General features: G+C 34.5%; 1 protein-coding gene and 1 pseudogene across 1 annotated transcript; both read left to right on the top strand.

The window, feature by feature from the left end:
- Nucleotides 1–4,988, top strand: LOC131648178 (FRIGIDA-like protein 5; annotated as a pseudogene).
- Nucleotides 4,989–14,056: 9,068 nt separating this feature from the next.
- Nucleotides 14,057–15,531, top strand: LOC131651269 (transcription factor GAMYB-like). Its single transcript, XM_058920941.1, has 2 exons — nt 14,057–14,195; nt 14,237–15,531. Exons 1-2 carry the CDS (start codon nt 14,057–14,059, stop codon nt 15,529–15,531), a joined length of 1,434 nt encoding a protein of 477 aa, XP_058776924.1.
- The last annotated feature ends 396 nt before the right edge of the window (nt 15,532–15,927 follow it).

The following is a 15,927-nucleotide window of genomic DNA, read 5'->3' as shown; positions in this document are numbered from 1 at the left end:
CACTCAGTGCTGCATTGCAACGTTCCTCCTTCTCTTCTCATTTCTTCAATTTCATTCTCACAAACACTCTCCGAATGCGAATCAGTTTCTAGAACCTTCTTCTCTCTTCACATTCATCTTCCATTCCCATCTTTCACTACACTGAAACAAAATATCAACAAATTTGTAAGCATCTTCTTCACTAAAACTAATTACGATTTCTATGTATTTCTATGTATTACTTGTTGATTGAGTTTGACCTAGAAGTTTTTCTAACGAGGTTTGTTGACTTGTTTATTTTTTATTCCGGTTTCTATAGTTGATTATGATGGACTCTGAGGCTTCTGATATGCTCAAAATTTGTGATGGCGGTCATAATGATGGCAACTTACATGATAAACGGCTCGCATCATGTAGTGGTAAACTTGAGGGTTCTGCTAAGAAGAGGCTGTTTGATAACAGTGATTCCTTGCATATTTCTATTAAGAAATCAAAGCTGTCCTTGTATGATGATCGCGATGAAGATGGTGATCCGTCGTCGGATATAACTAAAAGGCTGGGAAAATCAGTTGATACATCATTTTCGATGTTGAAGAAAGATCTTGAATTTGTTGAAAAGTCATTTGCGGAATGTAAAAGGAAGAGGAGAGAAGAAGAGAAGAGATTAGAGTCTGTAAAGAGAGAGATTGAGGAGTGTAGCAGAGAGCTTGTAAATAAGAAGACGCAATTTAGTTGTGTTAGAAGGATTAACGAAGTTCATAATAAACTGCAGGGGAAAATTGAAGGATGTGTTAAGGATTTTGTAGCGAAGGAAGCACAACTGTGTTTGATAGAGGACTTGATTGGAGAGCGCAAGCACGAGCTTAGGGTAAAACAGATAGAACTTGGTCAAGTCATGAATAACATTTCGAATGAGAGGGAATTTGATGGACGACTTGAAAGCCAAATGAAGGGGCTGTTGGATGATTTGTTGTTAAAACAGAAGCATTTCGAAAGGCAAACCATGGAGCTTGAATTAAAAGAGAAGAAACATGAAGGGCTAGTGATGAAATGGGAATTAAAAGAGAGAGAGTTTGAAGACCAGGTGAAGGAGCTGGAAACTAAAAAGAAGCATTTTGAAAGCCTGTTGAGGGAGCTTCAGTCAAAAGAGAAGGAAAATGAATGCCAAGTGAAGGTGTTGTTGGATGATTTGGTATTAAAACAGAAGCATCTTGAAAGCCGAATCAAGGAGCTTGAGTCAAAAGAGAAGCAACGTGAAGGCATAGTTATGAAATGGGAATTAAAAGAGAGAGAATTTGATGGCGAAGTGAAGGAGCTGGAATCTAAAAAGAAGCATTTTGAAAGCCAAGTGGAAGAGTTCCAATCAAAAGTGAGACAACTGGAAGCAAAAGTTAAGGAAGTTGATTTTAGAGAGAAACTACTTGATGGTCGAGGGAAGGAGTTTGATTCAAAAGAAGCTGAATTTGAAGGCCAGGTGAAGGAGATGGAATCAGAGAAGAAACAACTTGGTGGCCGAGTGGCGGAGTTTAATTCAAAAGAGGCTGAATTCGAAGGCCGGGTGAAGGAGCTAGAATTAGAGAAGAAGCAATTCGAAGGCTGGGTGAAGGAATTTGATTCAAAAGAGGCTGAATTCGAAGGCCGGGTGAAGGAGTTGGATTCAGAGAAGAAGCAACTTGATGGCCGAGTGAAGGAATTTAATTCAAAAGAGGCTGAACTCGAATGCCGGGTGAAGGAGATGGATTCAGAGAAGAAGCAACTTGATGGCCGAGTGGAGGAGTTTGAGTTAAAAGAAAAGCAATTCAAAGAACAGATAAAAGAGTTCAAGTCAAAAGAAGAGGAGTTCAAAATTCAAGCGAAGGTGTTTGAATCAAAGAAGAAGGAATTTGAAAGTCAAGTTAAGGAGCTCAATTCAGAAGCGAAGCAATTTGAAAGCAAAATCGAGGACTTCAAATCAAAAGAGAAGCAATTTGAAAGGAAAGTTGAGGACTTCAAATCAAAAGAGGAGCTATTTGAGGATCGATGGAAAGCACTGGAGTCAAAAGAGAAGCAATTTGAAGGACTAGTAAAAAATCCTGAATCAAAGCTGAATAAATATGGGGAAAAAGAATCAGGTAAATATTCTTATTTATCTACTTTGTTGAGATAATTTCATTTCAACTGTTTCATTTAATAATGGTGATAGTTTCAATAACCTGATCTACATATATGCTATCTAAATATGCAGCTACATCTTACATGGATGATGAATCAAGTCCTCCCATTGATGAAACAAGTTTGCAGTTGGTCTCCTGTGAGCAATCTGACATTCTAGCTAATCTGAGAGAATCATCGGATCCAGCAGAATTGAAGGAGCTGGAATTAGAAAAGAAGCATTTCGAGAGCCGACTGAAGGAGCCTGAGTTAAAAGAAAAGCAATTCAAAGAACAGATAAAAGAGTTCGAGTCAAAAGAAGAGGCTCCGGTACTAATGGCGACTTCATCCTTAGAAATGGTAAGTCTCTCTCTTCAATTTTATTAGAGTAAATTTCAATTGAATCCTTTTAAGAGTAATATTGTTTGAAGTGTTTTTAATTTTGTACTTATTTTTCTTTCTGTGCCCACGAGGTGGCAGATGTGTTGGGTATTAAAAATAGCGGGGTTAATTTCACCGCCCCTGCTGCAAAAAATGTTCCTGAATTTGTTTATGACCTAATGAAAGGATGTGGTTTAGGTAGTTCTAGGATAATCTCTACAACAACCATTAAAAAGCTTTTGAGTCAAATGGATGTAAATGACGACGAAAGTAGATTTAATTTTAAGAAACTCTTATCTTATTTTTTGATCGAGATATTTTTAATACCCTCCCCGGATTCCAAGAAACCGCGTACGTCGGCCTGGGAAATGGTAGAAGATCTTGATGCATATGAAGAAGTGAACTGGGCTGAAGCAATCACTGATGACCTACATGTATCTTTTAATAAGCTCAAGAACGCAATGAAAACAGGGTTGGGAAAACAACATAAATTTAAAGGGTGTGCGCCAGTTTTCGAGGTAATTGTTAATTTCCATTTTTTTATTAATATCTTATATTTCTCACGTGGTTTATTTTTTGCTAATCATATTTTACTTAACTAATGTTAGGCGGTTGTGTTTGAGAGAATACCTTCCTTAAAGCCAAAGCCATCGTCTTTTCCTTACCCGCCAATTCAAAAGTATGAGTCTAAAAGGAAGGATTGGAAACCGTTAGAAACTATCGAAGCCTACAAGGTATTTTTTTGCACTCTTATCATTGTATAAACTATTCTATGAATACATTTTGTTAGGTACCTTATATGTATGTATAGTGATAGAGATCCGAGTATGAGAGATATGGGAAAATGGTTATATGGTAAATAATGAGTGGGGTAGGCAGCTTAGTTGGCAAGTTTGTTATGCTTCTTAGGAGTATATAGAGTGAGGTGAGGGAGTGTGAGATTGTTATGGAAGTTTATAGTTTGTTTTGGACAATTGGCTTTTTGCCTCTGTAGGACATTAGGATATTCATCCTCTTGCATTTATCTTTCGGTTTCAGAAATAATACACTATTTCCATATTTGTGCATTTTAGTCCATTTCTTCTATATTCTGTAACTTGTGGTTTTTCGGGTTCCTAACATATAGGCCCAATCATCTTAGGCCTAAAAGAAAACTAGAACATCCTTTGAAATGTATAACCTTTCATTGAATAGAGCCACTGGTTCTGGTTAAGAATTGACATATTCTATTTATCAATTTTTTTCCTTTCATTTTTCAGATTATACCATGTCCATGGTGTGTGGCAGCCAAGACAGAGGAGAATAAAAGTTTGACGGAGGATGTGGCGGCCAAGACGGAGAAGAATGAAAGTTTGACGGAGAATGTGGCGGCCGAGATGGAGAAGAATGAAAGTTTGACGGTGGATGTGGCGGCCGAGACGGAAAAGAATGAAAGTTTGACGGAGGATGTGGCGGCCGAGACAGCGAAGAATGAAAGTTTGACAAAGGATGTGGCGACAGAAGAGAATGAAAGTTTGACGGGGAATACCAAGGAGGTTAGATCCGCCTCCACCTCAGCCTACAATACCAAGGAGGTCATTAAGGAAAAAGACAATACCTCCTGAGCTCAAAGACTAACTTTCTATTAATCTATTAATTGTCCTGAATATCCTTGGAACACTGCTTTCTGTCTCTTCTTGATGAGTACTTCATACCCCTAAATTCATAATTTTGTTTAAGGGGCTATTTTACATGTTTATTTATGTATTTAACTATGTTCATTTTGTAGTATTGTACTGGCTACAACAGAAACAATAGAAGCCTATAAGTATCACTTATTTTATTAAAGTCTCTAGACACATGTGTTTATGCACTTCATCTTTTAAAAAAAAAACAGAAGCAATTAGCTAATCTGAGAGAATCATCGGATCCAGCAGAATTGATTTTGGATATAATACGGAACCCCATTCATCCACTTTGTGATGAGAAAGGAGACAATGATGTGATTATTGATGACAGATGTATCTATCTGCTAGAACAACTGATGAAAATCTCACCAGATATTAAACCTCGTGTAAGAGAAGAAGCATTGAAGCTAGCACTTGATTTGAAAGCAAACATGAAAGAAAATGTTGAGAATTCTTTGGTGGTTCTCGGTTTTCTACTGATTTTGTCAATTTATGGATTGGCGACTTCTTTCAATGAAGACGAAGTTTTGGAGCTTTTTGCATCTAATGCTCAGCACAAAGCTTGGAAGCTGTTTAGAACCCTGAGTTTTGCAAATTAAGCTTCTGGTTTGCAAGTATTTCACACCCGTTTTCGAAATTTGGTCCAATTTTGAATTATTTAGTCCAATCTGCATAGGTTTTTTTGTTAACCATAATTTATTTGATGTCTGTTTTGATAAATTTTGATGAAGTGAAATTTTCTTGCAAATTGTAGATTTTGCTGAGAAACTTAACAAGAGGAAGCAATTTAATTCTGGTGTGCATGTTACTTGGCTTAGAAGAATCAACTAGTATTGTGCTAAAATACTTAATGTAAGGAAATGTGGTAGTGGAAACATGCTAACATTGTTGGGTACATATTTTGACAGAACTATGTTTCTAGCTCTTTCAAATATCTAAATGTAAAGAATGAAAAACCATGATAAATTTAATAGGATTATCACTATTTCTTAGACTCTTTATCTTCTATTTTAATTTTTTAAAGGCTTAAATATTTTTGTATTCAAGTGTAACTTGAGTGTTGGTTTTTTATTTTTCTAAGAAATGATGAATTCTATATTACTAAAGTTTTGATTGTATTAAGATATATTAAGTATATGATTGGTAACTTATTCAAAAAAAAAGAAAGTATATGATTGGTAATGAGTTTGGAACTTGTTTTCACATCCCAATCTAATGAATGCACAAACCAAAGATGGATGAAGATGAAGAGATGGAATTCGGAAAGGAGAATGATTTTGTAGGTGGTAGATGGGAAGGTGGTGAGTTCTACTATTGAAAGCGTAAAGAGAAACAATCTCAAACCAAAGACGATGTTCTCTACGGAGTTTTCAAATATAACCTCAATTGCGGTCTTCAAGGTGTTTCAATTATTCTTCTCTATACAATAGTTATTGTTATTCCTCAATCTACATGCAATAATTGACTTTTTAAAACATGAATATTATATTAAAAATTTTGAAATTTCATTTTTCACTATTTGTGATAAATAATTATTTATTGATCCTTATCTTACTCTACCCATGAGTGTCACATCAACACTTATGACTCTTAATTGCAATAAGTAATAACTATCTATCAATCGGGATATTAACTCTACAGTAAATGTTATATTAAAAAAAAATCAACTTATCATTATTTACTGTTAATTTCGATCCAAATTTTAACTCTAGTATATCAAGCAATCCATATTCTAGCTCTACATTTATGTCATTTTAAAGCTTTAAAAATTTAAAATTTTCACTATTCACTTTGCTCTTATATTACATAGTTTTTTTATTAAGATTTTAAATTTTTTTCACTATTCACTTTTTTCGATTCTTTTTTTACGGAGATTAAATTTTAAAAATATTTTTATGTTTTCAATTAAAATTAGGACACTAATATTTTGTTATTTAAAAAAAACAAATATTTTATATTATTGAAAAAAAATACACCGATCAATAACAAAAAAAAAGTAGCTAATATTTTTTTTAAATAAAAAATAATAATAAATATTAACAGAACTTGTTACTATGCATCCCCTAATTTACTATCACATTACCGCTATCGTCCCGCACAAGTGATTGATTATATATGAGTGTGACTAATTCATAACTACTAAGACCATCTCCAGCGGTGGGTTTTTCCCCTTATTTGCCAGCATGGCATATGGATTTAACATTGAAAAAGGGAAAAAGTCTTGCCAGCTGGTGAACCGTTGCTTCATCAAGCAACGTTGCTTGAACCATTTGCCTTTAAAATATGTATATATTGTGGGACCTAGTATGAAATATAATGGAATATGAGTGAAATATATATCTAAATATGATATAATATTAATATATAAGATAAAATTGTGGGATCCAATATAGGTTCTTTAGAGTTGTACCATTGGAGTAAAAAATTGAATGAATTACTTTAATATGATGTGGCTTAATGGGTCCCAGAAAGAAGCAAAAACTGAGTATCACCAATGAAGATGCTCTAATTGAATGAAAAATATATTACCAATAGAAGTAAAATGAATTTGAAAAGTAATTATCAAAATACAATGAATAAAAGAGGGTGTTTATTGTTATGATGATGAATGGATGAGACAAAGATTATTAAAAAAGAAAGGCATAAATGCACTTTTAGTCCCCCTATATTGATATTTTTAACTTTTTAGTCCCCAAACTAAAAAAAAGCCAATTATTAGGTCCCCATTTTTAAATAACATGAATTTTTGAATTTTTGAAGGTCCCTTATCACTTAACAGCATTTTTAATGACATGGCAGTCTCATTTATGAGGTGGCACTGCATAGTTTGACCAAGTTTGAAAAATTCTTTGCCACATCATTAATTTTCATTTTTAATTAAAATAAAGTAAATAAAAAATAATTAAAATTATATATTAAATCAAATTTGCCATATCATATATTTAAAAATCAAAAACTAATTTATAATATTATTAAATATAAATTATTAAAATTAAAAAATATATATTTAATAAATTTAAGAAAATTAATAATCTTATAATAAAATTATAAATAATAATTATAATTAAGTTTTCCAAATATTAATTAAAAGTTTGAAAAGAATTATGTCAGAATAATTGATACTGTAATCTATAATATAAGAAAATAAATGGCTCTGGAAAATTCAAATTTAACCTTTCTTCTTTACCCTCCACCTCATTGATTTGGGGGTAAAAAGTGTCCAAAATTTATTTTTTCTAACCAAATTGTACTATTAGTTACACATAAATTATATTTGATTTTAATTGTTAAAATGAGACGAATAATTTGTTCTGAATATACTAAAAAGTTAACCAAAAAGCAAAAACTCGGTTCGATATTTGGAAACAAAACAAAATGCTGGTTGACAAAGTACATTTTTGCTATGACACAACACAAGGGATATTTGAAAACAGAGCAAACCAAAAGTGCATGTTTGAAATAAGAGTCAAACCACCCTTCCTTTTGTCCACCCCTCTTCCTTTTGTCCACCGGATTTTCTGATTTCGCCCCCTTTCCATATCTCTCTCTCCCTCTCTCTCTCTCTCTCTCTCTCTCTCTCTCTCTTCTGATGAAACCTCTCCATTCACCTTTTTATTTTATTTCTTCTTCCTCTTCACTTTCTTCTCTTTCTCCATTTGACGAAGCGATACAGATATAAAATCTAAGAAGAACCATATATGATTTCAAGCAATAAAGCTTTTAACGGAATGTTGTTTCGATTTCAAGCGACAAAAAATGCCGAGATCTACTTTTGGGTTGTGGATTTGATTTCAAGACATGAAGATGGAGATCTGTTTGTGGGTTATGGTTTTGTTTCAATCGAAGGAGTAGAAAAAGCATGTATGAGTTTTTGATGTGGTAAGAAATTCAACCTTTTATGTTCATATTATTTATATCAGACGCATATGCTTACGGATTGTGGATTTTTTTAGGCAAAGAAGTTGAAAAAGCATATATGAATTTGTGATGTGGTAACAAGTTCAACCTCTTCGCGGTGGTAGATCTGTGGTAGCGACAATGCATTTCCAATGGCGATTGTGGTGGTAGATCTCTCTTAAAACATAAGTTAAGATTTTTTAGTGATTTTTTGTATACGAAAATGATGTTAATATTCATAAATAATTGTTTGATTCTGTCTTATTTGATCTGTTTATGTTTTGAATTTTAGGAAACCAACATTTACTTTTAGGCATTTGGCCTTTAATGGTGAAGGTGATGATTATTGATGAAATGGTTGTTGCATTTTATGGACTGAAATAACGAGAAGAAAATTGACATTCATGTTGGATACTGTAAATGTAAGTTTTAACTTTTTTTCAGATTCAATTATTTGACTTTTTGTCAGAATCAATTATTTGTGCACCAATTTGGTTTTTCTATTTGATTTTAGTCCTTTTAATTTTATGAAGAATATACAGGTATAATCACAATAATCTAATTTTAGTCCTTTTAACTATATGATGAATATAAATTGTAGAGTTATTGGAACAACAGAGTTAGCTACCGCAAGTGAGAAACTAAATGAGCTTGAGAAGCAGAAAGAATAAATGCTAAAGTTTAATTCCCCTGCATCCCTTCTCCAAAGAATCCAAGGTTGACTTAACTTATAAGTTGCTTCAATAATTATAGTGGTAACTCATAAGTTTCTGGTGAGCTTCACATTCGATGTTGCGAATTTTATTTGTATACATGGATTGAACTGTTTACCAAAATTAAATTGGTTATATAATCTCAAATAATTTTTAAATTATAATTATTGTTTACGAATTAGTGTCGAGTTTGGTAATTAGTTTTTTTGTGTTAGTACTTCATATTGCTTTTTATGTTCTTTTTATGCAGATTTTTACAAGCGTTTTTTATATGTGTAGATTTTAGAGCTTCATACTCAGATTCAATTTTAGAGTGATATGTTTGTCTGAATGATAATTTAAATATTTTGAGATACGAAAAATGGAATTTATGATCTAAATATTTTTGATTTAAAAATGGTATACAAGAAAAAAAACTATTATTTATCTAAATATTTTTATATACGGACATTTACTATTAACCCAAATATATTTTGTAAACATTACTTAAACAAAATTAATATTAGTATACGGGAAAACTATTGTTATTGATCTAAATAGTTTTATATACAAAAAATGATATTTATGATCTAAATATTTCGTACTAAATATTCCGGATTTTAAAATAGGGGGACCAAAATTCAAAAAAAATGATAACAGGGGGACCAAAATTGTAGTTAAGCCAAAAATATATTATTGATTTAAGTATACGAAAATTTATTATTGACCCAAATATTTTTGTAAACGATACCTAAACAAAAATAATATTTGTATACAGAGAAAAATCTATTATTGATCTAGATATTTTTCTATATGAAAAATGGAATTTATGATCTAAATATTTTTTATTTAAAAATGGTATACGGGAAAAAATCAATTATTGATCTAAATATTTTTTATACGAACATTTACTATTGATTCAAATATTTTTGTAAATATTACCTAAACAAAAATAATATTAGTATACGAGAAAAATATTTTTATACACGAAAAATTGTATTTATGAACCAAATATTTTTTATTAAAAAATGTTATACGGAAAATTTTTTATTATTGATTTAAATATTTTTATATACAAAAATATTATTCTTCCAGATATTTTTGTAAATGATACATAAACAAAAATAATATTTGTATACGGGAAAAAAATTTATTATTGATTTATATATTTTATATACGAAAAAATTTATTATTGATCTAAATATTTTTATATACGAAAAATCTATTATTAAACTAAATATTTGTATATACAAAAAAATGTATTATTACTCTTAATATATTTTTCTTTATTAAATTTTTATTTTAAATAAATATATTATGTAAACAAATGCGCGTATCAGACCAGAACCCGTGCGTATGCACGGGTTTGTTACTAGTTAAAAATGGAAACAAAATGAAATTTGGAAAATAAATTTGAAAGGATCATGAACATAATTGATATTGTTATTATAACAAAATTATAACAATTTCTCCACATGACACTTGAATTTTAATTTATAGCTTCCATTATCTCTTTCTAAATCTTGACTATAAGCATATCTTTTCTTTCGTCTTCAACCTTTTGGCTTCATTATTTCTTGATCCATCATGAACAATAGTAAAAATAGTCAAAAGCCACCACCGCCTCCACTATGTCTTCCTCCTCATCCACTGCCACCATAACTACCTCCTTCTCTAACTTACCCACCGCCTCCTCCACTATATCTTCTCTCGCCTCTACTTCCACCATAGCCACCTCCATCGCCGATGTTGCAACCACCACCACCATAACTATCTCCGTAACCACTGTGCTTGCTTGCCTGAAAAAGGCGCACGTCACCTGAATAACCTTGATTCATCCATTGGTCAACATGGTGTTAAGAGTCCCACATCGAACAATATATGGCCTAAAAATGTCCTTATAAGTGGGGACAATCCTCACCCTACAAGCCGGTTTTGTAGGGTTGAGTTAGGCCAAACCACACTTCTTAACATGGTATCAGAGCCTGGTTTAAGATTCGGTGGGCCACCTTCTATGGTTTCCGCTATCAGACCACCCACCATTTATTTCCATGCTCCAGTTGTCTAGTCCTGGGCGTGAGGGGGTGTGTTAGGAGTCCCACATCGGACAATATATGGCCTGAACATGTCCTTATAAGTGGGGGCAATCCTCACCCTACAAGCCGGCTTTGTAGGGTGAGTTAGACCTAACCACATTTCTTAACATGGTATCAGAGCCTGGTTTAAGATCCGGTGGCTCACCTTCTATGGTTTCCGCTATCGGGCCACCTGTAGCAACCTGCCCTAAAAATATAGATTTTAGAGTCGCCACCTATTCTACCAAGGCGAATTGGAAACCTTACGCAGTTAAGAGATGTTTTGAGTTAAAGCAAAGATTTATGACTAAATTTATTAAGGTTAATAGCTAAGGAAATGAAAAGGGTGAACGGTAAGATTCGAACCTGATTAGGATTTTGGGAAAGGGGACTCGCCTTGTTGCCAAGTGCCTACGTACCTCCTTATGGAGGATCAGAGTCTACGTAGTTTGGGCACAGGGTTGTACGCCTTTGAATTTGATGTGATATGGTTGGAAGTTGTTTTAAAGGCTTTTTGAGTGGACTATCGTAGTTTTGAGATTTGCGGTTTTGCATGGCATTTTGAGTTGCCTTATTCGCAGTATTGAAGAGATGAAAATCTGTAGTATCGTGGTTTAGTGTGTTTTAAGATTTGGCTTACAACCCTGATTTGATATGTTACCGTTAGGTGCGATGATCAATAGATTTGATCATTATAGTTAACGGATTAAATAATGTATTGCTGGTTATTCTGACCGATAGATTCGATCGTCACGAGCAGCAAATAAAATGTATTTTAAATTTTGTAATCAAATTATGGGTTTTATCATTGCCTCTCATAACCAATAGATTTGGTTATTACATGACAACGAATTCAATTATTTACGTTTTATTATTTTATCTCTCGTCATTGCGACTAATAGATTTAGTCGGGTCGAGGAGAGAATTAAACCAGAATTAGTTAAATTATTAATAAATAAATTAATTATATTTTTATTAAGTTTATTTCTTGCCAATATGACCAATAGGTATGGTCGGAACGAAGAAAAAATTGAGAAATCAATTAAACAACTAATTAAAAATACCAAAATAATTTAATTTAATTTTTCTTTTGACTTCACAAAAGGGGGTGTATATTGTTGAAGGCTCGAGATTCTGGAGGGTGTCAGTAGTATTGGGCCAAGCCCAGTTAAGCTTATAGACCCGTTCGATCCGGTGAGTGAAGGTGTATGTGTGATGGTGTGTGCGTCTGATGCCTTCGTTCGTTAGATCTGGCGCATCAACATCTAACGACATGCATGTGATTATTGAATTAGGGTGTATGGCAAGGATACACACTGGATCACATTCCATGTGCCAACAAGTGGCCGTCAAGGGGCCACGTATTGACCATCCAACGGTGATGGGTGTCAACATCCGATCCTTCTCCCCTCTATCCTCTCCATTTCTCTTTTCCTTTCTCTCTCTTCGCTTCCCACTCTCTCACGTTCTCTCATGATCTCTGTTCTTTCCCCAAAAAAAACTAAGAACACTAAGCAGCCCCGCCGCACATACCCAGAACGCCTCCCTCATCTGCCACTGGAACCACCGCACAACCCAGGTTTCCGGTTGAGTTTCAACCGTGAAACTCAAACCTTCAACCCCTACCTTTGTCCAAAACCCAGAAAATCAAACCACACCCTCAATAAACTATGAACCCTAACCCCTCATCACGGTTTCCATCTTAATTTTTCCAGAAAACGATTCAAACACGCAAACGATTCAACGCCTAAGCTAAGTCTCGGTTTTAGGCTTACTTGTTTATCTTGAATTCTGAACGTGTATGCTCCCCCGGTGCTAATCTTCTTCTCCGACTTGCAGGTTCGAAGACGAAAACAAACTCGCGATCAAGAAGTCTTCCCGGCGTATTCTCCTTAGGGTTTTCTTTTCGGCGCCCAAAATCCCCCTTCTTCATCTGTTTCCTTTTAATTTATACTTAGGTTTAGATTTTAGTCAGGAAAGATTAGATTTAAGTTGCAATCCAATTGTAAACGAAACTTGATTCTGTAACTTTGTTGTTAATTCAATAAGATTCGTTTTCGTTTTCTATTTTTGTCACAAATTGATTCCGTTAAGATTTTGTTATGTTTGATTGAGTTTGATTCTGTTAGATCTTCATTTCATGGGCCTGGGTTGAGTGTAGACAGATTAGGGTTAGTTAGGGTGCTGCAGCGGCGCAGCTTGACTGAAGGAGGGTGACGATGAACAGTGGCCGGGTCGGTTCTGACCCGGTCCACTTCCTTTATTCAAACGGCCCAAAAACCTACGTGGCCCAACCTTTGTTAGTTCATATTGGCCCACCAGTTTACTACTCCATTAACCAATTGACTACTCCTTAATTATCTAACAATAAAATAATAGTTAATCCTAATCCTACTAATATTCATCTAATAACCATAATAATAAACAATAATCCTAATGATAATAATAACTTATTAACCCAATATTAAAACAGTAATTATAAACCTAATAAAAATAAGAGTTAAAAGGTAGTGCACTGACAGTGTAAAATAGTTTTACACTCTCATCCAATAGAAAATCATAAATGTTCCATGTCATTAATTTTTTTTTAAATAAAAAAGTGGTTTAATTAGATGCATGGGTGGTGATTGGTTGACAGTATAAAAATATTTTACACTGTCAGTGCATTACCCCTTTTCTCTAAAAATAATAACCTGATCATAGAAAAAACCCAAATGATAATCCTAATGTTAGTAATGATATTAATAATAAACATTTAACAAAACTAATAGGACTAAATCAATACCTTACCAATTAAATTTTTTTGAACAATAGAAACTCATTAGAATATCCCCAAACATGATCCAAGCCTGAGACAGATGGGACAAATGTTTGGACCCAAGATACCTGTTAATTTCACCTCCTTTTAACTCAGGGTATTTTATAAGAGGGCGGATTTGACAATAGGAATGTCAAACCCCATGACTCTTAATTTTGACCCTTGATGAATTAAAAGATGTAGATTTGATCGGGCAAATTTTGGGGTACAACACCACCCACCATTTATTTTCACGCTCCAGTTGTCTAGTCCTGGGTGTGAGGGGGTGTGTTAAGAGTCCCACATCGGACAATATATGGCCTAAACATGTCCTTATAAGTGGGGGCAATCCTCACCCTACAAGCCGGTTTAGTATCAATTTCAACATTTCCATTCCCTCCATAATAATCAGTTTCAAAATTTCAGATATATTGAATCATGAGTAGCACTTCGACGCCTAAACGTAAAAAGTCATCATTATCAAGTGAGGGTGATGGTGGCAAAAGGCTAAAACGTAGCCGGTCGGTATTACCGGTGGAAGAAGCCGATCAAACAGGTAACGTGAAAGGAGGAGAAGGTACTGTAAAGGAAGGTAGCCATTCATTATTATCGGGGAAGAAGCTGATCGAAGAGATAACGCGGGAGGAGGAGAAGTTGCTCTAAAGAAAGGTCCGTGGACAAGGGAAGAGGATGAAATTTTGGTAGATCATATTAAGAAGTATGGAGAGGGAAAGTGGAAGGCCGTCCAGAAGAATTCAGGACTTGCTCGCGATGGGAAAAGTTATCGTCTACGATGGCCGAATTACTTGAGGCCAGGACTGAAAAGGGGTCCATTTAGTGCTGAAGAAAAACACAAAATCCTTGAGTTCCACTTTCTGAAGGGAAGCAAGTGGACTCAAATGGCTGCATTGTTGTCGGGACGTACATATAACGAGATAAAGAACTTTTGGAATGCAAGATATAGGAAACGACAACGAGCTGGCTTACCAATCTATCCTAACGAGATAACATCCAAATATTCGTTTAATGGCAGTCAAGAAAGTGCCGACACATTGGCAAATGAACCCAGCCAGCATGATGAAACAGAAAACTTCAACTTGTACATAACTGACTTGGACCTTAAATATTTCAAATTCCACCCAGATATGTTGCCGCCATATTTTGAGACACAAGATTACAAACCAATAAGTGACTTGGTTGGACGGTGCTCAGATTCGTCTCATAATACCTTACCCTTGCGTAGAGCAGCAGTAGTGCGGCGGAAATATTTGATCAGTAGCAGTAGTGTTGCTGTCCCGGAAGTATTTGATCAGTATGGAAAATATCCTATATTGTCTACTCTATGTGATCCGATTCTTAACACATGCATTCTTCATGGATATGATAATCCTATAACTGGTTTTCATGCCGCGTCAAATATCTCTTCTTCTGAGCCCATTAACGGGTCCATGAGTTTTAAGCTCCCTTCATTCCAAAACTCACAGACTCAACAGTGTACCAGGAGCGGCATGTATGTGCCGCCACTTACCTCATTTGAGTCTGCTGACACGCCGGTTCACGTTCCTCTGATTGAGCCTTGTCCATCCGTTCCAGTTTCTTTGGATTGTAGTCATTTAATTGATTCATCAGTATACTGCAATTCAGATCAAAATTTGCAAGGCGCAAGTATTGATTCATTGCAAGCAAATACTGATAGCCCGACTCCCAATGAAGCACACATTGGTACACAATGGAATGGAAGAAACTTCTTAAGATGGACCCGCCCCGAAATTGAAACCACTCAGAATTATGATATTTACGGCGGTGCATTTAATGATCAGCTTCCAGCTTATTGTTCTTTCGGCGAAGAAGATAATTTGAATCAGAAAGATTTGGCGCTACCAGATGCTGTGCTTGACTCTGGCTGGCATTGAGTATAAATGATGATCAATGTGTTGTTGTAACTTGTGTATTTGGTTGATGAATATTTTTCTGTTCTGATTAACATTCATCATCTTATGATTAGAGTTTTTCTTTTTTCATTTGTCTAATTCTCTAAGATTTCGATATGTTGAATGTTATGAACATGGTATCAAGAGCCTCGTTTAAGATTCGGTGGGCCACCTTCTATGGTTTCCGCTATCGGGCTACCCACCATTTATTTCCACGCTCCAGTTGTCTAGTCCTGGGCGTGAGGGGGTGTGTTAAGAGTCCCACATCGGACAATATATGGCCTAAATATGTCCTTATAAGTGGGGGCAATCCTCACCCTACAAGCCGGTTTTGTAGGGTTGAGTTAGGTCTAACCACACTTCTTAACACATGGCTTC

Source organism: Vicia villosa, linkage group LG2 (genome assembly GCF_029867415.1).
Source record: "Vicia villosa cultivar HV-30 ecotype Madison, WI linkage group LG2, Vvil1.0, whole genome shotgun sequence".
Lineage (NCBI taxonomy): Eukaryota > Viridiplantae > Streptophyta > Magnoliopsida > Fabales > Fabaceae > Vicia > Vicia villosa.
The sequence above is the reverse complement of the archived record's forward strand: the minus strand, read 5'-3'. Positions and strand labels throughout refer to the sequence as shown.